This window comes from Myxocyprinus asiaticus, chromosome 29 (genome assembly GCF_019703515.2).
Source record: "Myxocyprinus asiaticus isolate MX2 ecotype Aquarium Trade chromosome 29, UBuf_Myxa_2, whole genome shotgun sequence".
NCBI classification, from domain to species: Eukaryota; Metazoa; Chordata; class Actinopteri; order Cypriniformes; family Catostomidae; genus Myxocyprinus; species Myxocyprinus asiaticus.
Genome location: NC_059372.1, coordinates 34,900,290 through 34,927,537, shown reverse-complemented (window position 1 = coordinate 34,927,537; position 27,248 = coordinate 34,900,290). Strand labels below are relative to the sequence as shown.

Below are 27,248 nucleotides of genomic sequence, written 5' to 3'. Positions count from 1 at the left end.
TTTTTTTTCTTTTTGTGGTCCATTCCTTTTTTTGGTGGAAGGATTGAGGCAAAAGTTCACTGTCAGTGTTACAAACATTTTTGTACTGTGAGAAACGAATGCCAAAAAGCTAAAGCTACCTGACACATTCAAAGACTGAGAGGAAGTGGCATGCTTTCGAAAACATAAGAAAAAAATTGAAATTGTGCAGACATTTTAAAGCTAGATGCCCTTACATAGACATAAAGTGACCTCTACGTTAAGTATGTACTGAAAACTACACACATACTGTATCTACACCACCTAAACTCTCATTCAGCACAAAGAATGTTTAAAGAAACAGTTCACCCAAAAAAAGAAAATTCTCACCCTCATGTTGACTTTTAGCAGAATGTTCAAGCTGTTCTTTTCCATACAATGAAAGTAAATAGGGTAGTAGATGCTGTCGAGTTCCAAAAATGGAGAAAAAAAAAGCACCTAGAAAGTAGTCCATATGACTCATGCGCTATATTCCAAGTCTTCTGAAGCCATAAGACACTAAATAAATAATAATAATTATATTCAAGATTAATGCATTTTAGCTGTTTTCATCAAATTGGATTAATTTGATTAACCTTTAAATAGTGTACATATTATGAATTCAGATTAATGGAATAGGTCACCCAAAAATGAAAATTCTCTCATCATTTACTCACCCTTATGCCATTCCAAATGTGTATGACTTTCTTTCTTCTGCTGAACACAAATGAAGAGTTTTAGAAGAATATATCAGCTCTGTTGGTCCTTTTAATGCAAGTGAATGGTGGCCAGAAATTTGAAGGTCCACAAATCACAAAAAGGAAACAAAAGTAATACATATGTCTTCAGTGGTTAAATCTATATCTTCAGAAACAATATGATAGGTGTGGATGAGAAACAGATAAAAAATGTAAGTCCTTTTTTTACTCTAAATCTCCACTTTCACTTTCACTGGTCACATTTGGTGCCTGTTTAATTCCACTTTCATATCTGAAAGTGAAAGTGGAGATTTAGAGTAAAAAATGACTTAAATATTGTTCTGTTTCTGACCCACACTTATTTAACCACTGGAGTCTTATGGATTACTTTTATGTTTCCTTTATGTGATTTTTGGAGCTTGTAAGTCCTGGTCACCATTCACTTGCATTGTATGGACCTACAGAGCTGAAATATTCTTCTAAAAATCCTTGTTTGTGTTCAGCAGAAGAAATAAAGTCTACACATCTGGGATGAGGGAGAGTAAATGATGTGAGAATTTTCATTTTTGTGTGAACTATCCCTTAGTATTTAAAAGTATATATTTAAAAGGAATAAGGAGTATGAACTAAAAAAATAGATTTTGTTTTTATTTTTATTTTTTTAATTTTTTTTAAACAATACAGTTTGGCAAATGGCAAAGCAACAACATTTGCTTTGTTATTAATTGACCTCAATTTTACTTTGCAAAGTTAAGCCAATTTAAAAGAAATCTAATTTAAACCATTTGTTAACATATTTATTTTGCCAAGAGTACTTTTTTGAGTGTAGGTTTATGCGAGGAACATATGCCAGGACTAAAAAACAATGGTGTTTGGTGTTTGCGAATGAGATTTGAGAGCTCGTATAGACTACTTTAAAGATACTTTAATGGATTCTTTTTGAAGCTTGATAGGCCCAGTAACCATTCACTTACATCGTATGGAAAACCAGCAGCATGAATATACTTCAAAATTTCTCCTTCTGTATTCCACTGAAGAAAGAAAGTCATAAGGGTTTAGAATGATTTGAGGGTGAGTAAATGATGACAGTATTGTTTTTTTTGGGGGGGGGGGGGGGACTAACCCTTTAAAAAAAAAAAAAAAAAAAAATTTGTAAACCAGTTATTCTGTTATTTCAGCTAAACTAACACTGTGGTGGTAGCCGGCAGTCTCAAGCTGAGACAACCAGTCAGGTGTGTTTTTGCAGCAGGGGGGGTTATGCTGACATCTCATGTGATCTCTGTGTTAATAGGCAGGTAGTGCTCACACACAGCAGTGGGATTGATTGGCTGACGAGGTGGAAAGGCAGTATGTTCATTCTGATTTTATGTAATCAGATTTAAACTGCCCTATGCTATAGTGTAAGGGAGCGTTTACACAGGATGTGTTGTTGCATTAAAAACAGCTAGACAGAGCTTAATTAAACTGAGGGTGTGTTTATAGGCGTATTAACTACCATACACTGTTTGCTAATATAAACACTCAAAACCCTTGTCCATATGTAAATATGCTTAACCCGCCCCCAGAGTTAACTGATTGGTCCACTGTTTTTTGTTTTATATATATATTTTGTGAAAATGTCAACTTTTTTTTTTTTTTACTAGATTCAACATCTTAAAAACAGGTCGCAAAATGCTAAAACTATGCAAAAAAAATCTAGCTCTAAAAAAAAACACTTGTGCAGTATCTCCCAATCCTGGTCCCATAGTAACCCACCCCCCTTCCCCCCTGTTTTTATGCTGCACTTTAAACATTGGGAGAGTGAAGTTATAAAGAAATTCACAGCTAAAATGATTTTCCTCATCCATTGCAAATGTTACTGCCAAACCACGCAACTTCCTATTGGTAAACAATGCAAATTCGCATGTCAAAGTTCACCAAACTTAAAACTCATTTCGAAAATCATGTAGGGAAATTTCTTCGCTACCAGAAGTCCATTATGTGAGATTCCTGATTGTGCGGATATCCATTGAGATGAGTGCATTTTGCCTGCAGAATTCCACAGTGCCAAGGTAAATGTGACCAAGCCTTCACACTTTTTGGGTGTTGCCCTACACTGCAAATAATTTATTTATTTTCTTATGTTTATTTTGTGTTTGTTTTCCATTAAAAAAAAATTGTGATCCAAAATGACATACTGTAAGATATTAAAAAATTTATGCTAAAATTATGCTTCCCTTTAAATTACATTTATTTTTATTACCCCATTGGCAAAAAAGTATAAACCTCACTAAATTGTGTTAGATTAGATTTAGTTGAAAACAAGACTTTAAGGGATAGTTCACCCAAAAATGAAAATTGTCTCATCATTTACTCACTCTCATGTCATCCCAGATGTGTATGACTTTCTTTCTTCTGCAGAACACAAAGAAAGATTTTTAGAAGTATATTTCAGCGCTGTAGATTCATACAATACAAGTGAATGGTGGCCAAAACGGTGAAGCTCCAAAAGGACATAAAGGCAGCATAAAAGTAATCCATATGACTCCACTGGTTAAATCCATGTCTTCAGAAGTGATATGATAAATATGGGTGAGAAACAGATCAATATGTAAGTCCTTTTTTACTTTAAATTCTCAGTAGGTGGCAATATGCACAAAGAATGAAAATTCTCAAAAACAAAAGAAGAATGTTAAAGTAAAAGTGGAGATTTATGGTAAAAATGGACTTAAATATTTATCTGTTTCTTACCCACACCTATCATATCACTTCTGAAGACATGGATTTAAACACTGGGGTTGTATGGATTACTTTTATGCTGCCTTTATGTGCTTTTTGAGCATCAATGTTCTGTCCACCATTCACCAAAAATCTTTGTTTGTGTTCAGCAGAAGAAAGAAAGTCATTCACATCTGGGATGGCATGAGGGTGAGTAAGTGATGAGAGAATTTTCATTTTTAGGTGAATTATCTCTTTAATATCGCATGCCATTTTATTCTGTTCTAAAACCAGCCACTTCTCAAGTAAATGTGTCTTGTTTTCAGAAATGTTTAGATATTTTAAAGATTTTTTATTTTATTTATTATTATTATTATTTTTTTATTGGAAGACAAAAATACTATATAGTATACTATGTTTTACTACATACTAATATATAGTATGAAAGTGACTTTTTGCAGTGTAATCTAACAAGCCTGATTCAGCTCATCATCTCATAAGTAGAGGGTCAATGAATCCCACATCTGAATATGCATACTTCTGTGCTTCAATTTGTAGTATGCCAAAAGCAGTTTGTCAATTAAATAGGGTGTCTGAATCCTTAAAACAGTAGGCGAGAAACACCCAGATGACCTACTGCATCTGGCGAGATTGAGTTCGGAATGGCATACTACCCATACTACATTACCACTTCTGCCATAGTTTGGTAGTATGCTATTCTTAAGTCACTGTCACATTTACCTTCACAAGGCGAAATTCCACGGGCGAAATACAATCATCTCAATGGGAATCCGCGTAATCAGAAATTTCATGCAATGGACTTCCGGTGGCGAAGAATCCCCCCTTTTATCAGTTTTTGCATCGAGATCAAATTTGGTGAACTTTGACAGTCGAATTCACCGCGTTAACCAATAGGAAGTTGCTTGGTTTGGCATTGACCTCTATGTGGGCGGTGCTTCGTACACACTGAATATTCACAATAGACAAGAATATAATTTTAGCGGTGAGTTTTTTTTTTTTTCTTCACTCTCTCAAATAAATATGACCGCACCTTAAATCCGGCCATTCTGAAGTGTGCATCCACTGAACATTTTACTATCCCATAATGCCACCGGGAGAAGAGGACACATGAGATTAAATATGGCAGAGAACAGCAAGTCGGACGGCTCTTTTCCACTGTAAGTGCTATATATACAAAGAAAGTTGTTCCTTGTGGTTAAATTGTACTTGTTTATCAAGACCGGGTCACGGGACAATGCCAACATTCCTGTATGAAGTATATCTGGGAATGTATTCATACTACTCACTTGCATACCTGAATAACATACTTTTTAACAGCAGAGAAGTATGTTCTCCTTCAAAATCAGTACATACTCTGAAAGTATGCAAATTCAGGATTGGGAAACACTGCTCAGGATTGGGAAACACTGATCTAGCACATGTTTAATTATACCAACAATTAATACATAGCGCAAATGGAATGCAAGAACGCCTCCCGTGTGAACGGCCCATAATGAGTCTTACAGTGGTTTTGATTTTTACCCTGCTGCAAACTAACCCTTTCATTAGTGACTGCAGCGTGGTGGAAAAAACAGTTTAGATCCCTAGATTTTGTGAGCATGCCTGCACGTCTGCAGGCCTGGTTCAGCCAATTCAGTGTTTTTTTCCACGCAAGTGTTGCAATTGTTTGTGCTCACCAATGGTGACAATAAATATACATCGGTTATGGTATTTGAGATGTATCCCTGCTGAAAAGCCTAAGCTAGTTTGCTAGATTTCTAAGCTGGAACAAACTGGTCTCTCATTCTGACAAGCTGAAAATTGCTTGAAACATATTAAAAACCAGTCAACAGAGCAACCTGATCAGGCTGAGAGACCAGCTAAGACCAGCTAACCAGTTAAGGCTGGTTTTATACCATTGTTTTTTCATCAGGGATGTATTTTGACATGTGTTTGGCAGCTGTACGCTGTATCTTTTCATCTGTCTAAACAAGTAGGCTGTAGTTTGTTCTTGTCCCCTCTGTAGGTGTTTAATTTGACTGTTTTACTGAGGGTTTTTATAGCCCTGTAACATACATTTCCATTCCGTCATTAAAGGTAAAGATAGTGGTGGTGCTCGCTGCATTTGCCCCTTGCTTCACGTCACCGATAGTCTCGTAAAAGTTCTCGCAGGTCATGGCTCTTCCTGGCCCCTGAGGCGGACCGCCAGGCTTCTTTTTGGGCTTCAGCGTGTTGCTGGCCAGCTTCTCCCGTTTCCGGTGGGAATCGATGGTGGCGTAAGCCGGGTCTGACTCTAGTGCCAGGCCCCGAGGCCACGTCTTCTCGCCCACTGGTTCATAGCAGTGCTCTTCCTGGGATCGACTCTTCCCCCATGCTTCTTCCCCTGAAGCACCACCAGCGGGCCAGCCCATGGCACCCCCTGAGCCCCGCTCCACCTCTTCAGACGCAGTAGAGCCTGTCGGCCTGTTATCCTCTTGGCTTTGGGCCTGTTGGTGTCTCCTCTTCAAGGTCTTACAAACGGTAGAGTACATGTCAGAGATCTGAAGAGACAGAGAGAACCACAAAATGAGAAACACTCAAAAGTGTGCCAAAGATCAGCTTTGCCAAAGTGGATTTCGTAATAATAACCGTACTAGGAAGTATACTTCTCATGTTACAGTTGTAGTGCTAAAAGAGACAAAGAACAAAAGAGGGTTTAGATTAAATACACTCAGATTGCAGTGCACAGAATCATCAAACTTTCAAAGTTCCTTTTCACCAAAAACAGTTAGTAGTGTTGCAGGTGGTTGCTAGGCCGATGATTTGCAGTTGCTACGGTGTTCTGAGTAGTTTTTAGCATGGATATCCATACGAAGATGTCGCATTAGCGGCAGTTCCAATGAAATGTGATACGTTGGTGCATCTGCCATATTGAAAAGTCAAAAGCTGTCCGTAAAGACATGAAAATGATTTGACAGATGCATCTGCAAAAGTTTGGAGTCTTTTACAGTCAATTTTCACAAGATTTGATTTGCCATAAACATCAGATAATAGATGATTGGAAAAACATAACCTTAAATCAATCTAGCTCCAAAAAACATCCATAATATACAGTATTTGTTTACTGAAATCAAATATTTGTTGTTAATCATATAGCAGCAATCCTTCACATAGTAAGTTCTATCCATATATATCATAAACCATAAACCAAGTCTATCTATGAGGTGTTACTTAAATAAAGTAAATATTTCAATATTACTGGAACTAAAACTAAAAGGTCCCACTAACCTTTGTCTCAGCCTCAGATACGCTCGAAGGACAGAATAATTGACAATATTATACAATTGTTTCACAGGGTGTTTTTTAAGTTAGTTTAGAAGTTAGCAGGCTGTTAAAAAATAGGTGCTTATGAGGAAAAAATCATTTCTGGATATGCCCAAGTTTGGAAGGTTCATGTCATTGCGTGTTATTAAAAAAAGGTTTGCAAAAACTTGGCACATGTCTAACAGCTTGTAATTCCTCAGGTACATCTGTGTATTACTCCTTGTGTCAGTAGATGGACCAAGCCAACAAAGTTTTCAATATCTCATCAAGACAGGCCTTTTTTTTTTTAAAGGGACTTGACTGGTCTTGTGAAAAAGTTCAATTCCACACTTGACAAGACAAAGACCATAAAAATATGGTGTACTACAGCATTGTCTGATGATGTAGTATATCTAGATATGTGGAATATTAATGCCCACATTTGTGAGTATTTGACTTGTGTGGAGCAGTGCATGGTAACAGGACTCTGCTTGCACACAGCAGAAACATGACCCACTTTGGCCGTGATAGACAGAGCCAGTGTAAACGCTCTTATCTGGCTGAAGAGAGCAGCAGTGTTACCTAACCTGCAGATAAGTCTGTTAAATTTTCACCACAGTAACCCACTGAGACAGCATTAACCCCCAGGAGCTGAACCGGTGGGAAGATTTCCCACAATCCTTCTTTAATGTCCTTGTGTGCTTGCAGAGCCAGGAGTATGTGATTTAGAAAGGAATATGCCTAGTTCACTTAAAAATGAAAATTCTCTCATAATTTATTCACAAAACACAAAAATGTGACATTTTGAAGAACATTCTGGTCACTCTTTTCCATATAATGAAAGTGAATGATGATTGGGGCTCTCAAGCTCCAAAATGACAGAAAAGCACCATAAAAGTATCATATAAGTGGTCCATTTGATTAATGCACTCTATTTGAAGTCTTTTGAAGTCGATACGATAAGATAGCTTTATGTGATACAGAAAGTCATTATTCACAAAAAATGTGAGCTGTTAACCGCTGCGACCTGATCATTGAGTCAGTGAGTTAAAATTAAGAACAGAATCAGTCTGATTCATGAATGCACCATTCAGACTATTTTTGTAAACTGGAACAATTGATTCATTTAAAAACTAAAGAAAAGGATTAATTAATGAATAATTCAGACTAGTTTTGTGAGGACTCTTATTTTTAAGTGGTTCCCCCAGACTACGTTACCCAGAATGCACTGCTCTCATCACTGCCATCTGTTCCTTATTGTTCTCACTTGTTTTCCATTCCCTCATTAGCTTTTGATTGTATAAATACCCTTTAGTTTTTGCATTCCTTGGTCAGTTCTTGTTTGTTGTTGTTTTGAGTTCCCATTTATTGTTTCACTGTCAGCATGTTTATTAAAGCCTGCAAATAGATCCTATGTCTTCTGTCTCATCTCAGCAACTACTCGTGACAGAAGAACTGACCCTCATGGATCTAGCGGCTGTCCGAATTCTGCTACTCAAGCAAGGGGACCGTCCAGTTGAGGATCACGTCCGTGAGTTTTTAGAATTGGCGAATTTAGTGCACTATCCAGACCGCTCTCTAGTGGTTTTCTTCCGGACCGGTATGAATAGTGCACTGAAGGAACTGATGCCTCCGGCTGATCCTCACTGGACCCTCTGTGAATATGTGGAGAAGGCTCTGGAACATTGCAGTTCCCATTACACAGTGGATTATGGCGGGAACCCTGGGCCAAAACCTGCATCTTCGGCTCCTTGCTCCAAGCCTGCCATGGCTCCTTGCTCCACGCCTGCCACAGCTCGCAACCACGGAGGTCGTTCCCCAGTCGCTGCCAGTGCTCGCGACCACGGAGGCCGCTGCCAGTGCTCGTGACCACGGAGGCCGCTGCCAGTGCTCGCGACCACGGAGGTCGTTCCCCAGTCGCTGCCAGTGCTCACGACCACGGAGGTTGTTCCCCAGTCCCTGCCAGCTTTCCTCGAGCCTCTCCTGGCTCCGCCTGCCTTCGAGCCTCTCCTGGCTCCGCCCGCTCCCCCAGAGACTCCTCCTCCAGTGGTTCCACCTGCTCCCCCAGAGACTCCTCCTCCAGCGGTCCCGCCGCCTGACCCAGTCCCTGCCCTGTGGCTGCCCCCCAGGCCTCCTGACACTGTCCCCGCTCTGTGGCCGCCCCCCAGGCCTCCTGACCCATTCCCGGCCCTGTGGCCACCCCCCAGGCCTCCTGACCCAGTCCCGGCCCTGTGGCCGCCCCCCAGGCCTCCTGACCCAGTCCCGGCCCTGTGACCGCCCCCCAGGCCTCCTGACCCAGTCCCAGCCCTGTGACCGCCCCCCGGGCCTCCTGACCCAGTCCCGGCTCTGTGACCACCCCCCGGGCCTCCTGACCCAGTCCCGGCCCTGTGACCGCCCTCCAGGCCTCCTGACCCAGTCTCTACCCTGAGGTGGCCCCCCCAGACCTCTGGACCCAGTCCTTACCCTGGGGTCTCCTCCCTGGCCACCTGGTCATCTTCTGGGTCCCCTTCCTTACCTATATCTTTCTGTCCTCCTTAGCCATCTTTAGGGCACCAGGAGTCACCCCTTAAAGGGGGAGTTATGTCACAGACTGTCTCCTTCATGTTTCCTAGGACTCTTATTTTGAAGTGTTTCCCCCGGACTACGTTACCCAGTATGCACTGCCCTCATCACTGCCATCTGTTCCTTATTGTTCTCACCTGTTTTCCATTCCCTCATTAGCTTTTGTTTGTATAAATACCCTTTAGTTTTTGCATTCCTTGGTCAGTTCTTGTCGGTTGTTGCTTTGAGTTCCCGTTTGTTGTTTAACTGTCAACATTTTTATTAAAGCCTGCAAATAGATCCTACGTCTCCTGTCTCATCTCAGCAACTACTTGTGACAAACTGGTTCAACTTCATTGAAAAGATCTGACTAATGGGAACGATTCATTAAACGATTAATTATTAATATCATCTGACTGAGAAGGATTCATTAAATGATTCATTATAAATATAATCTGACTAATGAGAAGGATTTGCTAACGAATCATTCAGACTAGTTTTGTTAACCGGAACAACTGATTCATTGAAAATATCATCTGACTAATGAGAAGGATTCGTTAACGAATCATTCAGACTAGTTTTGTGAACTGGGACAACTGATTCATTGAAAAGATCTGACTAATGGGAACGATTCATTATAAATATCATCTGACAAATGAAAAGGATTCATTAACGAATCATTCAGACTAGTTTTGTGAACTGTAACAACTGATTTTCTTTAAAAGATCTGACTAATGAGAATGAATTGTTAAGAAATTATTTCAGACTAGTTTTGTGAACTGGAACTTTTAATTCATTGAAAATATCTGACTAAAGAAAATTATTCAGTCTATTTTTTTCCTTGAGGATAGGGCGGATTTCAAGATTTTCAGTAAATATTATTTACACAAGGGTCATGAATGGCTCCAGACAACTTGGAATATGGCACACAAATCACTTAGACCACTTTTATGATACTTTCATTGTGTTTTTATGAAGGTTTACAGCCTTAGTCCACATATACTTTCATTCGGACAGTCATGCAGGTTTGAAACGATATGAGGATGAATGAATACTGACAGATTTTTTTTTTTTTTTTGTGAACTATCACTTAAATACTAACATCTGAGTGTGTGTGTGGGGGGGGGGGATTAGATCACCCCACATGCCCTCTCTGTGGTTGATGACATTTAGCACTCGCATCTGAAAGGCATGTGTGAAATCCCAATGAAGAATTTGGCTTGGCACATAGTGACCTTTGTGGCATTAACGTGTAAAGGGAGTGGGAGATGTCAGAGATGCTTCAGCACAGATAGAGCTGTAGATATCGTTGTGTTTGTCATGTTAACACCTCTGACCAGTCTGAAGAACACTGCAGTATTCCTGCTGTATTTTTGCCTGGCATGAGCAGCAGCATGCATCTGAACCAGGCGCATTTATATTGTATTCTAAACAACGCAGCTCCCACTGTCTGTTTAATGTTGTTTGAAACTCCCAAATGCGTCTGAGCCATGCTAATATCTTCTCTCTGTGTGAAGCATTGTTTAATGTGTGTTGTGCTGTACTTTGCACAGAGAGAGAGGGGAAATCATGATGACGGAAGTTTCAAAACTCTGCAGCTATTGAGAAAGCCTTGAGAGCTTTTTTCTTCTTCCTCTTGCTCTTTTGCTCCCTCTCTTTTCTTTCCCCTTTATCTCTCTCTCTCTCTCTCTCTCTCTCTCTCTCTCTCTCTCTCTTTCTCTCTCACTTATTCTCATTTCCTTTCTTACAAACACAGTCTACTGAAGCAATTCAACCTAGCATGACATGCAGCTTATGTATACATACACATGTTCTCACAGGTGAGAATTACAATTTCAGTCTGGAAATTGTACTATTTGGAGATTTCATATCAAATAAACATGTGATTAACATACAATCTGGGCTCCACTTACAATGGAAGTGAATGGGGCCAGTCTGTAAATGTTAAAATACTCACTGTTTCAAAAGTATAGCCACAAGACATAAACAATATGCATGTTAACTTGATTTTAGTGTGATAAAATCACTAACTAACCTTTTCTGTGTAAATTTATATACAATTTTAAAACTTTGCTGCCATGACAGCCCTAAACCCTAAAACCTTAAAATGACCATAAAAATGACAATTTAAACAACTTTTCAGCTCAAACAATACGAGTTTTATCAGAAGAATTAATGTAGTGTTCTTTTATAAAATTATAAGATTCACATTTCTGCCTTTAAAACCTCCAAAAATTGGCCCCATTCACTTCCATTGTAAGTGCCTCTCTGTAGCCTCGATTTGTGCTTTTTTTTTAAAGAAAAGGAGGGATGAGTCAAAATTAATTTTTGTGGTAATCAACATTATGCCACATATGCTGTTGACTGAGCTTAAATTGTATTTAACCTGGAATATTCCTTTAAGAATTTGTAGACTAATGAGTAATTTATTAGAGCCTTTATTTTACATAGGCCACATCCACACATTAAAATATGATGAATTTATTTAAATTGGGCAATGTTTTGACAGTCATCAAAAAGTGGCCCAGTTAACCTGAATTCACTCTTTATATGCAGAATATTGTGTTAAGCGTAGGGCAGGTATCACGCCCACACACTCACACACCCACTTCACGACATGAAATTTGGTGTTCTGGAGAGGAGATGGAATGAACAGTGAAGAAAGAAAGATAGTGGAGTGTGGAGAGTGTTGAGAAGTCTACTCAACACAGCAGAACAGATCACACTAAGCCTAAAAAAGTTTCTTATTACACTACTGAAAAACACAGCCAAGTTAAGTGTAGAAATTAATTTTACAGTTAATTTAATGTCTTCCGAGGTACCAATAACAAAACTGGCATGTTAACAATCCATTTCATCTTAAAATGTAAGGTATACTGAACAACTTTTCTGCAAACTGCTGAACCCTGCATGTATGTTTTGAGTGGCCACAGGAAGTTGATTAAACACAAGTTGACTCTGAGTGCTTCAGACTGCCAATCTGTCCTGACCTCTGCCCCCCCCCCCCCCAACACTAACCCATGAACTGACAGTCAACAAGCAGAGTCCACTGACCTTTGACCTGTCTGTTAGTCATACCATTCCAGGCCAGCGACAGACTGAGAGAGAAGGAAAAGTGTGGACAGGGAGAATCAAGGGCCCAAGACGTTAAGACCTAATTTATCTAACTGCAATAAAACCCTCTCTAGGCTACAGCCATTATTCGACTCATTCCTGAGCAAAAAGACTCTTTATTGATGTACAACTGTCCAACTGACCATAGAAATCCAAAATGTACACAAGTGGTCTTTAGCTTTAGAGGTCAGAGGTCAAAATCTGAAACCTGATCCCTTCATGCAACCTTAGAGCAATGTCATGACCCCAACTACAGTGCTGGAATTGCGAGGAAGCTGGTCGACACTTTACCTCAACCGCAGTGGGATGGCTGTGTCCGTTCTCCAGTGGAGGGACCCCTGGCATCATGATTTCATCCTCTTCTGGTGGTTTCCAAATGTACTGCTCACCATTTCCCATGAACACTGCCTCCTGTTGGCCAGATAATGAACAAGAAGGCAGGTCAGATTTCTTCAAGCACTACAGCTGACTACATGCAAGTTCTAATAACCAAAGTTGTTTTGTCAATATATTCAATTGTTCAGTTGTTTATCATCATAGGCTATACTATTACAAACAAAGTAATTACTATTTTAACTGGCCATTAGCTCTTGGTTAACACAATTAAAATTAAAAACACTTCAAAACTGTTTTAACTGCTTTTCTATGCAAAACATGCGCTAGACGGACATCTTTGACCATTGTGCCGCATCACGCTCATGTTTTGTCAGCGTCTCTCACATGAGCACCATGTTTTTAAGATGCTGTGTCAAGTAACAAGAACTTCAACTCGAGACACCCGCATTCCATTCGTTGCGCTGCATCTAGCTTATTTTAACGGTAAAACGCATTCATCTGAATGACCTCTTCTATGTAAACATGCTCTAGATGGACGTCTTTTTTTATTTTTTTTCAATTTGGAATGCCCAATTCCCAATGTGCTTTTTAAGTCCTCAAGGTCGCGTAGTGATTCGCCTCAGTCCAGGTGGCAGAGGACGAATCCCAGTTGCCTCTGCGTCTGAGACCGTTAACCCGTGCATCTTATCACGTGGCTTGTTGAGCGCGTTGCCACGGAGACATAGTGCGTGTGGAGGCTTCATGCCATCCACCGCGGCATCCACGCTCAACTCACCACGTGCCCCACCGAGAACGAACCACATTATAGCGATCACGAGGAGGTTACCCCATGTGACTCTACCCTCCATAGCAACCGGGCCAATTTGGTTGCTTAGGAGACCTGGCTGGAGTCATTCAGCATGCCCTGGCATCCGAATTAGTGAACTAGAGCTACCCAGGCCCCTAGATGGACGTCTTTGACCTTTGTGCCGCATCCCGCTGTTTTGTCAGCGTTTCTCACATGAGCACCATGTTTTTAAGATGCAGTATCAAGAACTTCAGCTTTTAAAAACGCATCTCGTTCCATTCGTTGCACTGCATCTAGTTCTTTTAAAGCAAGTTTGAACAGCCCCTAACACCAATAGACCTTAGTCAGGTTAGATGCTATGTTAGGCTATATTGCTATATTAGGCTGATGCGAATAAAAATGAGGTTGTGAGGGATAGACATATAGTCTGTTCAGTAGATTTTACATCTGCATTTACAAACTGGATTTATCATCTCTTATCTCTCTACCATTTAACAACTTTATTTGTAAGCAAAACAAAACTCTAGGTTAGATTAGTATTTGCTTCTACAATGGAAATGTTCTGTGAGTTAATCATTAAGGGAGCAGATATGCACATAGAGCAGCTCACAGAGTCAATGATTAAAGAGGGGGGGAAAACATGCCTCCTGTACAAATGAATAATACTGGGAGATGAATGGCTACAGTGTGTGCTGCTATTTATTTTCCTGGCTGAAGCGACTACCTGCTCCGTGGTTCATCACTGATGCCTTTACAAAAAAAAAAAAAAAAACACACACGGCGGGGCGGGCAACCTGCCAACAGATTTGACATAATCCAGCCCAGTGTACTCGAGTGACACATGTGCTGCACAACTGTGGTGCATGCTCACTCTCACACACACTCCACTAAAATTTGCTGTAGATGCAGGCCAGGATATAATGCAGGTAAAATTAGACACACACGCATTGACACTTTAATTCCCCTTATGAAGGGAGGGATACAAACCACTTAGCCTTGCTAAGCCATTAAATGGCAAGTGTGCAATCACCCAACTAAGTCAGGTTTAGAAAGACACGTATGCACACCCACACACACAACACCAAATACAATACTGTGCCTGTGTAAACAAGCCATCAATCAACAAAAGCCTGTAACAAAGAAGATTTTAATCTCCGTATGTGGTGTACAAATTGCATGCACACACACACATAGACAAGTAGAGCAGAGCTGTGTTAACAGGAAAATGGGATCATTATCCCATCATCTGTGTGTTTTCTATTTTAAAGGCAACATCATTCTGCATGGCTGTTCTGCTCTCTGCAAATCTTATCTGTTCTTGAAAGCCACACACAACATCAACATGTATCAGCTGACGGACAGACATGAATATAGGTGAAATGGCAACAGTCGACAAACAAAAATGAAGAAAAAAGCGATCAGAGAAATCAGCTGACGCTGCTTTCAATTATTGCTCTAGTTTATTTTTTATTTTTATAGGGTTGCTTCAACCCCCAAAATTAGGTCATTATTCAAACTCGCCCTCATGTTGTTCCAAATCTGTATGACTTTCTTCCATGGAACACAAAAGGAGAGGTAGGAGTTGGTAGAATGTTAGCCCTAGTCACCATTCACTTTCATTGTATGGAAAAAATCTGCAATGAAAGCGAATGGTGACTGAGACTGTCAGTCCCTAGAATTCTGCCTAACATCTACTTTTGTGTTACACGGATGAAAAAAGTAATATCAAGGATGTAACAAAATTTTCTCGATTGGGGGGACCAAAGGGACCAAAATAAAATAATTTTAATAATAGGTCATTAAAAACCTCATTGTTCGATCACAAATCTGAATATTGGGGGGGATGCATCTCCCTTAATGTCTATGGTAGTTATGGCCCTGGGTAAGACAATGTCACCTGCAAAAACTTGCTAATGTTATTTTTTATCTTGTATAAATAGAGTTCTGAAAGATATACCTGTAAAAGTCCAGTCATGTCAATAACTTTAGTGGTCTTGTCCCATCAAAGTTCTTGTTTTGCATATACTGTAAAGATACAAGAACTTTTCGAGACAATACAAGTCACTTTTAACTTTCTATTTACTATTCACTTACATTATAAAATATTTGTATTACTTATACTTTTTACTATTAACCTTGTGTTTACATACTGTGTCTGTGACTTTTGTGCACAACTGCTGTGCAAATGATAAAACAAAAACAAAAACAACTTGATAAGATAATGCTAAATAAATTTGCAAATGTAGGTTCGGGAGGAGCTTGTTCATCTAGGCTTGCCAATCATATCCCAAGTATATATAAGTAGCTGCTTCCCCCACCACCTCCCCATCTCCACCTATATATTTCATAACGCCTCTACCAATTATTATTTCAAAAATTGCGTTTCTATTTCTTGCTCTAGTCAGATTGTCCATGGGGGGATCTCAGAGCTCAAACCCGTCCATCATGGACAGCACGCCAAATCAGTTTACCCTAATGCAATCCAGGACAATATGAACCAGTGAACTTGTGAAACCAATACGAAGGTAGAGGATATTTTTATGTGATACAGTGAACTCTAGTGGCCAAATGTGTAGCTGTACCATAGACTCTACTGTATGTTCAAGTACTTTAAACATACATTTATGCATTTGGCAGATGCCAAATTTAGTCAGACCGGTGGCGCCACGGCCTGAATCGGGCGGGGGAGGAGTGTGACAAGGAGGAGGGCGTGGCTGGGCCGTGATGGAGCATGGCCAGCACTGAATCAGCTGATCAGCGGGAGAGCGAGATAAAGGGCAGCCGGAGACGCCGGTTCGAGAGAGAGACGCATGCAGCCGCATTGCATGTGTGTCTGTGTTTGTTTACGTTTCTTTTAAGTTGAGTTTCTCATTAAAACTTTGTTTACTGTTCAGCCAGTTCCCACTGCCTCCTTGCCCAACCTTTACCTGTTACACACCAGTTCTGTTGTATTTTACCACATATTTGAATCAGATTATCCTAATAATCCCAGATACTGTATATGATCATGTTTAATATTTCATGCATAATTAATCAGCACTGCCATACATTTTCTGATAGGTCAGTTACATGGCGACAGTGTGTAAATGCAGAAGACACACCCATCTCTGTGATTTCTGCAGACATCGCTTGCATGCAAATCGACTGTAAACTTACAGATAACATAACATACAGACATAAAGGCTAGAATTCTACTTAAAATATGAATACATTTGTTTATGTTTGTTTTTTACTCTAGCAGAAAAAAAAAACCCACTCCTGTTTTTAATTATCCATTTTTTATTTCGAAACGGAAATAGAATGAGCGCCTCACTGTAACCTTGAATTTTTTTTAAAGAAAAGGAGAGATGAGTTGAAATTAATTTATGTGGTAATCAACACAATGTTAGGGTGTCCTGGGTGGTTGTCAGGGTGTTGCTACTGAGTTGCTAAGGTGTTCTGGATGTTTTTAGCTGTGTTTGGCTGTTTTTTAATGTGTTGCTACTGTAGGTTGTTGCTAGGTGTTCTGCGTGGTTGCCAGTTCATTGCTATACAGTTGCTAAGGTGTTCAGATTGTTTTTTTTTTTAGCTTTATTTTTTAGTTATGTTTTTTAGTGTTGCTAGGTTGTTGCAAGGGTGTTCTGGGTGGTTGTCAGGGCTATCTATGCAGTTGCTAAGGTGTTTTGAGTTTTTTTTAGTTGTTTTTTAGCTATGTATTTAGCTGTTTTTTAGTGTTACAAAGTGGTTCCTAGGGCATCCTGTGTGGTTGCCAGGGTGTTGCTAGGCAGTTAAAAGAATTAGGCGGCACGCATACAGTGCTCGAGCATATACTTGTTGGCCAAATATACTTTCACATTAATAATGATGTGAGCCTTGGCAAGCACCGCTACTGAGGCTAATACTGGCCTATGTGGGTACAATAAATATAATTACAGTTTTGAACTTGTGTATCTGGACTGCTTCATATGCACCTTTGGGAAAGTTGGCAGGTGAAACGGTTCCACTGTTTTCCTGTGCAAGGTGCTGCTGGAGGACTCAGTGCTGGACACACTGTGCTGTTCCCTCTCGTCTTCCACCACTTCCTCCCTTCTTCCACGCTCCAGCTTCTTCACCTTCCGTATGGAGGCATACTCTGCCGTCACCGCCTCCTGACTTACGCCATTTATGCCCCCTCTGCCTTGCCCGTTCCCACTGAGCGTTGGGCTGTGGGCGTGGTGCTGGGCGGACGTGGTGGTCGATGTGAGGAGAGGGGCAGGAGGTGGGGCAGCTGCATCAGGTCCCACCCCTTTAATCCCAACACTCTCGTAAAGGCCGTCGTCTGCAGGGTGGGGCGTGGGAGACGGGCGACGGCAAACTTTGGAGTAGGTGTGCTCACGCCCCTCATTCTCAGAGGTGTTGGACACTCGAGGGACCTGGTGGGTGGAGCTCAGGGGTCGGAGGTCAGAGTTGGAGTGCCGGGTGTGCAGGAGTAGGAGGTCCATGCTGGCCGGACGGCTCTTAGGGGCGCCTGTCAACCAGCATCAGAATAACACAGATTAGGGCAAAAATTGGGATTAGATTAAACAGCACATTAATATTAAAGATGGAGCTGGAGAATTGTTACAGTGTTTCCCCTATATGCATGCAGCATGGTTTAGTAATATTCTTGAAGCAACATAAAGCTTTCTAGCCCCAGCCAGCTGTGTGCTTTTTATACTGTGTGCAGTAGTGATGTTTCATTCGTGAACAAATCTGTCTTTTTGAATGAATTTTGTAAGTGAATGAATCCTTCTCGTTGATCTCCATAAACTGACTCATATTTCTTGTTCACTGACGTCTCCAACTTTAGAAGCCAATGAGCTCTAATTTAAAAGCACGAGACTGCTTTGGTGGATTTTCATGCCTGTAAAGACTGACTATACCACGAGCCAATAACATTTAAGTGCAGGCTGTGAAGGAGCATATCATTTGTTTGACCCATTGAAGGAATACACCGCTTCACTGAATGAGCAAGGATCAGGATCTGTTGACTGACTGAAGGAGAGGAGGATTTATGTCATACATTTACTTCAGTAATCTCGTTCAACAAGGAGAGAACGTGGCTGGATAAATTATGAGTAAAAGTGACTGATGACATTACAATGACATCAGGATGTAATTGAATCACTTATAATTATTTTTAGGCAAATATTGTTGTCTTTTTGTAGAATCAAGCACAGCAGTTCACAAAATGATAGATACTGTATGCCTTGTTGTAATTTGTATGGAAAGCACTTAAACACAGCTGAATTCTCTTAGTAGATTTGTAGACATGCAAGTATGATTAGACTTGTTTCGGTATTGAACGACTCCTTGCTTTATCACTGGTTTAATGACTAACTCAAAACACATAGAAGACATTCATTTGTTGCCTCCTACTGGTTAAGGTGTGATTTACAAAAATTTTAATGAAACAAATCAGTGAACAAACCTGAATGATAGACAGAGAAACATCATCTAGAGTTAATTCACTCCACTAAATAAACGTGACATTTATTGTATTAACAGGTTTTTGTGATTTTTGATATAACTGTAAACTAAAGTACTTGATTGATGATTGATCCATGTTCTATAATTTTTGTTAATATTTGTTTTTATGTTTAATAACAAATAGTGCAAGTAATTTTCTGCGTTGAGGCATTTCATTATTTTGACAGTTTACTACAGATATCTGGGCTTCCAGAGCCCTTCAAGTGTAAAAAACTGTAAGTAAATAAGCACACACATGACAAGGCAAACATGAATAACCCATCTATAATGATGCTAAGGTCGTTTTAAGCTCTTCCTCTACTGATGCACGTAAATAGGGGTCTGTGCTCATGAATGCGTGCACAACAGCACAGCTGCTTTAAAAAATTCTAGGTGAAACAAAGGATCATTAGAACACCATTTCTAATACACACCACATGTCCTAAAGTACACTATGGACCAAAGTACAACATGTGGTCCCCCAAACACCAAACCCATTTGTGTTTGTTGAGCATTTAATTTCAAAACTATAGGCATTAAATGGGACTTGCTGCCATTCAGACACAAGAGCAGAAAAGGTCCCTCCCCGAACTCTTGCCACAAAGTTGGAAGCACAACATTCTCTCAAATTTCATTATATGCTGTAGCATTAAGATGTGTTTTCACTGAAACTAAGGGACCAAGCCAAACCTGTCCATTAAAAAAGGGTATCCATATACTTTTGGGCATGTAGGACCTGGTGTAACTCCAGGCAAACACAAGAGGGCAGAGCGGTGCTGTTAGATTGTCATATTTTCACCAAATACTTCCAAAATTACATATATTTAATCCTGCATAGGGGTTGTTAAATGAGTTAAAGTCAACATAACCCATTATAACATTACTTCCGTAAACAGAGAATTTCCAAATGAAACAGGATATTTGAGGAAAAAAAGAGCGGGACTTGATGATATGATCCCTCAGGAACTGATTCGATTGTGAACTATAGTTCTTAAAAAAATAGTTCACCCAAAAATGAAAATTCTCTCATCATTTACTCACCCTTATTGCATCCCGGATGTGAACGACTTTCTTTCTTAAGCAGAACACAAAAGAAGATTTTTAGAAACATTTCTCAGCTCTGTAGGTCCATACAATGCAAGTAAATGGGTGCCAAAATGTTGAAGTGCCAAAAAACACATAAAAGCCAGCATAAAAGCAATCCATATAACTTAAATGAATGTCTTCAGAAGTGAATTGATAGGTGTGGGTGAGAAACAGATCGATATTTTAGTCAGTTTTTACAATAAATTCTCCTCCCTGCTAAGTCAATCTCCACTTTAACTTTCACATTCTTTTTCTTGTGTTTTTGGTGATTCACATTCTTCATGCATACGCCCCTACTGGGCAAGGAGAAGAATTTCTAGAAAAATTTACTTAAATATTGATCTGTTTCTCACCCACACCTATCATATCACTTCTAAAGATATGGATTTAAGTACTGGAGTCATATGGATTACTTTTATGCTGGCCTATGTGATTTTTGGAGCATCACAATTTTGGCACCCATTCACTTGCATTGTATGGACCTACAGAGCTGAAATATTCTTCAAAAATCTTCATTTGTGTTCTGCAGAAGAAAGAAAGTCATACACATCTGGGATGGCATGACCGTGAGTAATTGATAAGAGAATTTTCATTTTTGGGTGAATTATCTCTTTAACTATGGAGAACAACTCCCCTCCTGAAACACCACCGACATCCACTGGTTGAAATTGGTGACATCGTTTCAGCAAGTTGTTACATTTTTATGATTTTTATGATTTACAGATGAATTATGAACAATTTTACCAGGAATGTGTACTTGTGGCTTTTTGTGTGCGTTACCATAGAGACCTAGCACGCGTGGAGGCTTCAAGCTATTCTGCGCAGCATCCACGCACAACTCATGTGCCCCACCGAGAGCGAGAGCCACATTATAGTGACCATGAGGAGGTTAACCCAACGTGACTCTACCCACCCAAGCAACTGGGCCAATTGGTTGCTTAGGAAGCCTGACTGGAGTCACTCAGCACACCCTGGATTCAAACTTGCGACTCCAGGAGTGGTAGTCAGCGTCAATACTCACTTAGCTACCCAGGCCCCCTGTCTGTCTCATTCTTGAAAATCACACGTTGGTGGCAGTGGAAACATGAACTAGTAAACATCTTACCATGACAAGCCTCTAGAGACGTCAGTCATAGCATGCATGAGTGTTGGCCAGTGCATATGTATGTATGTGTGTTTGGCAAATGAGTATGTGTGAGTGTCTCATAAAGGCCAGTTAAAGCTTTCTCTTTCTCGATCTCTCTCTCTGTCTCTCTCTCACCATTGGCATTGCAGGGCAGCCGGTTCATATCATGCAGGCGGGTGTCAGATTTACTCATGGAGTTCAGCTTGGACTGGCGCAGAGCAGCCTGCAACAACCAATATCATTAGCACGAATATGCATGCAAACACATTGGGTATGTAAGTGTGTGTGTTCACTTGTGTTTATTTTCACTCACTGTTTCTGTTTTCTGACCCCCTCCATTGGTGTGGGCATGTTTGCTTTTGCTTTTTCTGTGGAAAAAATGACAAAAGCACTCAAATTTTGTACATATTGAAAGATGCAGCAAATATATAAGGAACTATTCTACCCAATATTCGTGTGTTCTCTATATTGTTTGCGCTTATTACATTGTGTCCTGGTTCTAAACAGGCTCAACACAAAAAAGCGTTTTCATTATTGCTTACTAGCCACGACCGTGTCAAGCGACAGGACATTTTGTTGATTTCTTGTCTTTTATTTAACTTATGTGTCGTTGCGCTGGGTAACCGCACCACAGTGAAATATCATATACTTTACCATAACTGTATATTAAATATATATACATATAAAATATTCTGATTGCCTTTGATTCTCATATCACGTCACATTTTCGCTTTCAGTGTGGGCAGACCAATTACTTGTCGCTGGAAACTTGTCGCGTTGTGACTAAAAGTAGCTACACTATTAACTTAACTACATTTTTCTTGTAGCGTGGCAGTAGTTCAGGTATTTACAGCTAATATATACATTATAAAATATAGAACTAATGATCGCAGAATTAAGTAATATCATCTGACTTTTATATATTTAAAAATATTTTCTAAGCATAGCTTCAATGTAGTCAGCTACTTTTTTTTGTAACTTCTACTGTAGCTAACTACTTTTTTAAGAGTAGCTTGACTGAAGTTTAAAGGGGTCATGAAATGAGGAATACAATTTTCCTTGATCTTTTGACATATAAGAGTTCAATGTTCTATAAAAACAAACTGTAAGTTTCAGAACTCAAAACTTCCTCCTCACTGCAAAAAGAGCATTTATTGAAACCAAGCTGCCAGTACGACTCGTTCTCTACTTCCTCCACATTGTGATGTCACACTGTGGTAGACATTTGCATCTGATCACCTCCACAACAACACATCAATGCCTACTTTACCTTTAATCACTTCCGTAGCCCGCCCAGTAGTGGCGAGCAGTGAGTTGGCAAGTAGAGAGAGCAGGTCAGTCAAGAGCAAAGAGCCAATCATAACAATGGAAATTTTCTGTCAAGTCTACCAAAACTTAGCATTTCTAACAGAGGGTCAGAATGAGGGTGGAAAATTTTCATGTTTTACAAATATATGACTGTTTTTGTACAAAAAATGTACTAATATTATAAGTGACCCCTTTAACTACTTATTAGTAGCTTGTAGCTTGGGAAGCTACCGTTTTGAAGTTTCCTCAACACTGAAATGCTCATGTAGGCTACTCACTATGTTTTGGACCAAAGCCTCAGTATCAGCTAGGATGCTGCCTTAGAAGCTAGACAGCAAGACAGCTCACTAGGTTTTAAACAGAGCTATTTTGTAGTGTTGAATAGGGCAGGAAGTAAAATTCCACTACAGCGAGTGTTTGTAATGGCTCTCTGGGGGTTGGCAGGGTCTGTGTGTATCTGGGGATGTAATCATGAGGGACTCGATGTGTTGCAGGTGTGCTGGAAGAAGAGAGAGAGGATGGATGGGTAGCCCTGACAATCCCTCCTCTCCTTTTTCCCTCTTCTCTCCTCGTTCCTTTCACACACCTGGTGTGACATCAATTATAGCTTCTCTCTCTCTCCACCAATCCAATAGCCGTGAAACACACCTCTTTTTGTTCTTCGCACTTTCACCCAATTTTTAACATCCACTGTTACACACATCTCTCACTTACGAGAATCTGTGAAACGGGATTTCTCTCTCTCTCTCTCTCTCTCTCTCTCTCTCTCTCTCTCTCTCTTTATTTTTTTTTTTTTTGAACAAACCGTTTGAAAGAATCATTAATGGTGGAAAAAAATGTACGATAACATCACATACAGTGGGTCCAAAAGTCTGAGACCACACTGATTTTTTTGTAGGATGAAATTCTGCACTATTTCTATAGGTCAGTAATCAAATGTAAGCAAATGTGTGACACTAACCATAAATCCTTTGTACTAAAGGTCATTATTCTCAAATTGTACTGGATAACATGGATCATCACAAACAAGTGTTGTCCATGCCAGCTCGAGTACATACAGTCATTAGTGAATAGCATGGCTGCAACAAACGATTATTTTGATAATTGACTAATCTAATGAAAATTAGAACGATTATTTGACTTTTCGGGCAATTATTGCAACAATTAATCATTAGCTCTTAACCGACTACTCAGCCTATGCCTCAACTTTAAAGGTTGTTTTAAACGTGCTTACTAACAATAAAGAGGACAAAATCATCTTTTAAAAATACCTCTTGACATTCACTGAATTACAAAGAAAAAAAAGTCTTGGATTTTAGTAATTCAGTAAAGAAATTCACTACAAAAAAGTGTTTTTGTCTTGTTTTCCATTTAAAATTGTCTAAAAATCCTTAAAACAAGATACATTTACTTGAGAAGTAACATATTAGATATTTAGACTTGCTTTAAGAGAATGTATCTTAAATATAAGTGTATTTTTTCACTTGGTTATACTTCTGCGAGTGCATACTTATCTTAAATGCTGCTTCTCAGGTGAATGCATCTTGTTTTAAGGATTTTTAGATATTTTAAAATATTAAAATATATTGAATATTATATTCAACATTCTCCAATAACAATTTTTTCATCTGCAGTATAACTGCTAAAGTAAATGTACATAAGGAGATTTAGATATTTATATTGGAAAACAAACCAAAAAAGACAAATCAAAAACCAATTTCTTTGCATTGTATATTGGGCTAAGACTACACTCTCTCAACTTTTTGTTAACTTCGATCCATCTTTAACTCACAAAAATCAAACTCTCTCTTCTTAATAGTTCGATAAGATACACACCGTGACAAAAACAGTATATTATGATTTATTACGTCACGAGCCATCATGTTATAATCTAGCTGTAGCGAGCACACGCGAGGGACGAGCGTCTCCATGCGAGAGGGTTTATCAGCCAGGAGAAGTTTGAAACTCTTTTGTGCTGTTTTTCACACAGTGCTGACCGCACAGAGAAATGCCAGTTTCAGAGTTTGTGCTTATTTACACAACCTGCTTCCTTATTATTTGAACTTTAATAAAGGACGCATTAAAGATAGAGATGCTCTGGCAGGCAGCTCCAGCTCCGCTTTATTTTACGTTATTTTATTTACTTATTTTGTATTTTGCATTATAATTTCCTCATATTTTGCAATCTACATCACCTGAAGCTGTTTGGAAAGTTTAGAGTGCATCTGGACTGTGAGCTGTGTAATTCTTCATCTCCTCAGTCAGGCGCGAGCCTCATCATTTCAGTTTTAGATGATCTCATGTTACATTATATGAGATCAAACGACTATTCAACAACAAAATTTTTTGTAGACAATTGTTTATTGTCAGTGCTGTGGATAACGCCGACTAATCATTTCAGCCCTAGTGAATAGTGAATACAATTCTGTCTGTTCCTTACATAAAGTTATCATATGGCTTCAGAATACTTGGAATATAGCATGTCAGTTGTATGGACTACTTTTAAGGTGCTTTTTTGTCTTTTTAGGAGCTTGACTATGATATGGTGTTTTTTGGAAAACAGCTGTGTAAAGATTCGTCAATATTTCTCCTTTTGTATTTCATGGAAAAAAATAACAGCATATGGCTTTGGAATGACCTGAAGGTGAGTAAATAATGACAGAATTTTCTTTTTTGTGTGAACTATTAAACATTTTTGATCAAATTAATTAGGCTATATGATATGCCAATTAATTTAATTAATTACAATTAATTATTTATCAATATTTAAAGAAAAAGCCCCCATAGATAATTAAATAAAGATAATTCAATATATAATAATCAAAATAATTATAAATATAATATAGCTGTCTTTGAACAGCTGCCGGTTTGTTGTCTGTACAGCTGCGTGTTGCCTGTACAGCTGGAGCGGTGCTTGCTGCCCCCTGCAGACTGAGACTCACAAAAATATAGAGTTGTTACTTAAACTTGATCTGCTCTGTTTGCAAGAAAATTCCTTATTATAGAATTCACATACAGTCAGGGGGCATGATTACTTGCGTTCATTTTTGAACACATCATTTTTTTAATAATTAATCACACTGAATTAACATGTTAAATTGGCAGACTTAATTCTTACTATTGTTATGCTGGTAATATAATTTGTCATATATAAAAATTATGGCTGGGAAATGTAAACTTTCAGGAATTAAACAAAAACAAATACTGCATTAACCCTTTAAGCTCGGATGGGCCCGCCGGCCCGAGAGAAAAAACAAATAATCGTCAACATATTAACAACAACAGTCTTGACCAACACAAAATAGGTATCGTTTGAAAGCTTAGAAGCTCTACTTTCCAATGCATGTATTGTGACCAAAATTGGCATTTTGACCAAAACTGAACAAGTGCTTTGAAATTTGTAGACAACTCAGAAGTGTTTTGTTTTGATAATTTATATATATATATATATATAAAATTGCACTGTACACATTATAGCAATCAGTAAAAACAACAAACTGATCGAATAGCCAGGTGTCATATGTTGCTCTCAAAGAGTAGAATACAACCAGCCTATTTGTTTTACTCACAGACAAAAATATAGCAAGTAATAGCTAAGTATATGTCTTTGACTATTACGTTAGTGTTGCTTGTATGCTGTGTTTTCACTTATAACTTCACGATTTATAAACAGAACATAACATATCATTACAATTATTTAGATTTACTATTATCACATACCATTATTTAGAAGAGGTGATTGTCTTTCAAACGAGCCCAAACACAAGGTAATCGGATGCATAGATCATCAGATAACCCACACAAAGCACAATGTTACATATGGCCACCAGGAGATGGTGTCATGTAAATGAATGATGCAGACTGACGCAGTCAAAAGGCACTCATTCTGTGAAGTCTCATTAATAAAATCATGTCTCCATGCCATGCATACCTTTAGTCATTATTGTGTTTGCATGTGTAATTAGTTTTTTATGTAAAATTGTTATGTTATGTATATATAACAAATGCACCTTAGGAGAAAATAAGAAAAAAAAAATTTTTTGGCTCAATTATTTTTGTGATTTTTCATAAGTTTCTTAGGCTGAGAGAATTCAGCATTTATCATAATCCATATCATTAAAACATTTGAAAATTTTCTTTACACCGAACACTTGACGCTCCTTGATTTTTATTTATTTAATTTTTTTTGGCGAGCTATAAGACTTTCATTTTGGGTATGCCACAGTAAATCTTTAAAAACACCTTCAGAGCGTAAAAGGTTAATTGCAACTGTTTAATGGGCTTAATGCATTAACCCTAATGCATTAAACAGTCAACTATTAATCAGAAAATTAAGGCAATTAATGCAGTATCCATTTATTTTCACTTCCTGAAACTTTACTAATGTTTCATGAAATTTTAGAGTCAATTTGCAGCCCTAATAAAAATATATAATATTAGTGCTGTCAGACGATTACAATTTTGAATCACGATTAATCGCATAATTTTTCATATTTAATGGTGATTAATCGCAGATTTTAAATGTGCAAAACTATATGTAACAATATAATGCTTTATTAATATTAACAAAGCCTTCCACAGTATAAAGATGGAAATGCACTAAAATAGCACCAATTCAAGAAACATTAAATATTTCCCAAATTCTAAGTGGGAGTTTGACTAATTGAAAGAACTAGTCTCCCCATAGGTTGTATATTCATTGCAATGGGCATTAAATCTCTTAAACTCACATCCTCCACAATATTAATCTGCCGGTAGACTGTAGCTATCAGCTTTGCTACAGCAATCGTTAGCCGCGTTCATGATTTGC

At 38.9% G+C, this 27,248-nt stretch overlaps 2 protein-coding genes across 4 annotated transcripts in view; one reads left to right on the top strand and one right to left on the bottom strand.

The window, feature by feature from the left end:
* Positions 1-1,221: 1,221 nt before the first annotated feature.
* On the top strand, positions 1,222-9,515 carry LOC127419966 (uncharacterized). Of its 3 annotated transcripts, none has more exons than XR_007893760.1 (2): positions 1,222-2,746; positions 8,109-9,515. XR_007893760.1 is itself a non-coding variant. In XM_051661832.1 (2 exons), exons 1-2 carry the CDS (start codon positions 3,597-3,599, stop codon positions 8,541-8,543), a joined length of 441 nt encoding a protein of 146 aa, XP_051517792.1. In that variant the 5' UTR covers positions 3,573-3,596; the 3' UTR covers positions 8,544-9,515. The 3 variants fall into 3 exon arrangements, 2 of the variants coding, with proteins under 2 accessions (XP_051517792.1, XP_051517791.1); XM_051661832.1 differs by lacking the exon at positions 1,222-2,746 and adding an exon at positions 3,573-3,602; XM_051661831.1 differs by lacking the exon at positions 1,222-2,746 and adding an exon at positions 4,447-4,570.
* Positions 4,550-27,248, bottom strand: part of LOC127419958 (uncharacterized) — an 85,851-nt gene continuing 63,152 nt past the window's right edge. The window contains exons 3-7 of the mRNA XM_051661819.1: positions 21,444-21,498; positions 21,266-21,353; positions 17,403-17,938; positions 12,621-12,740; positions 4,550-5,932 (exon numbers count right to left, since the gene is read on the bottom strand). Of these exons, the coding sequence (XP_051517779.1) occupies positions 5,450-5,932; positions 12,621-12,740; positions 17,403-17,938; positions 21,266-21,353; positions 21,444-21,498 (1,282 nt within the window). The 3' untranslated portion in view covers positions 4,550-5,449. The remainder of the gene's footprint in view (positions 5,933-12,620; positions 12,741-17,402; positions 17,939-21,265; positions 21,354-21,443; positions 21,499-27,248) is intronic.

What these genes read in the sequence shown, in the direction of transcription:
- LOC127419966 (XM_051661831.1), top strand. Translation starts at nt 8,338, where the DNA reads ATGTGGAGAAGGCTCTGGAACATTGCAGTTCCCATTACACAGTGGATT.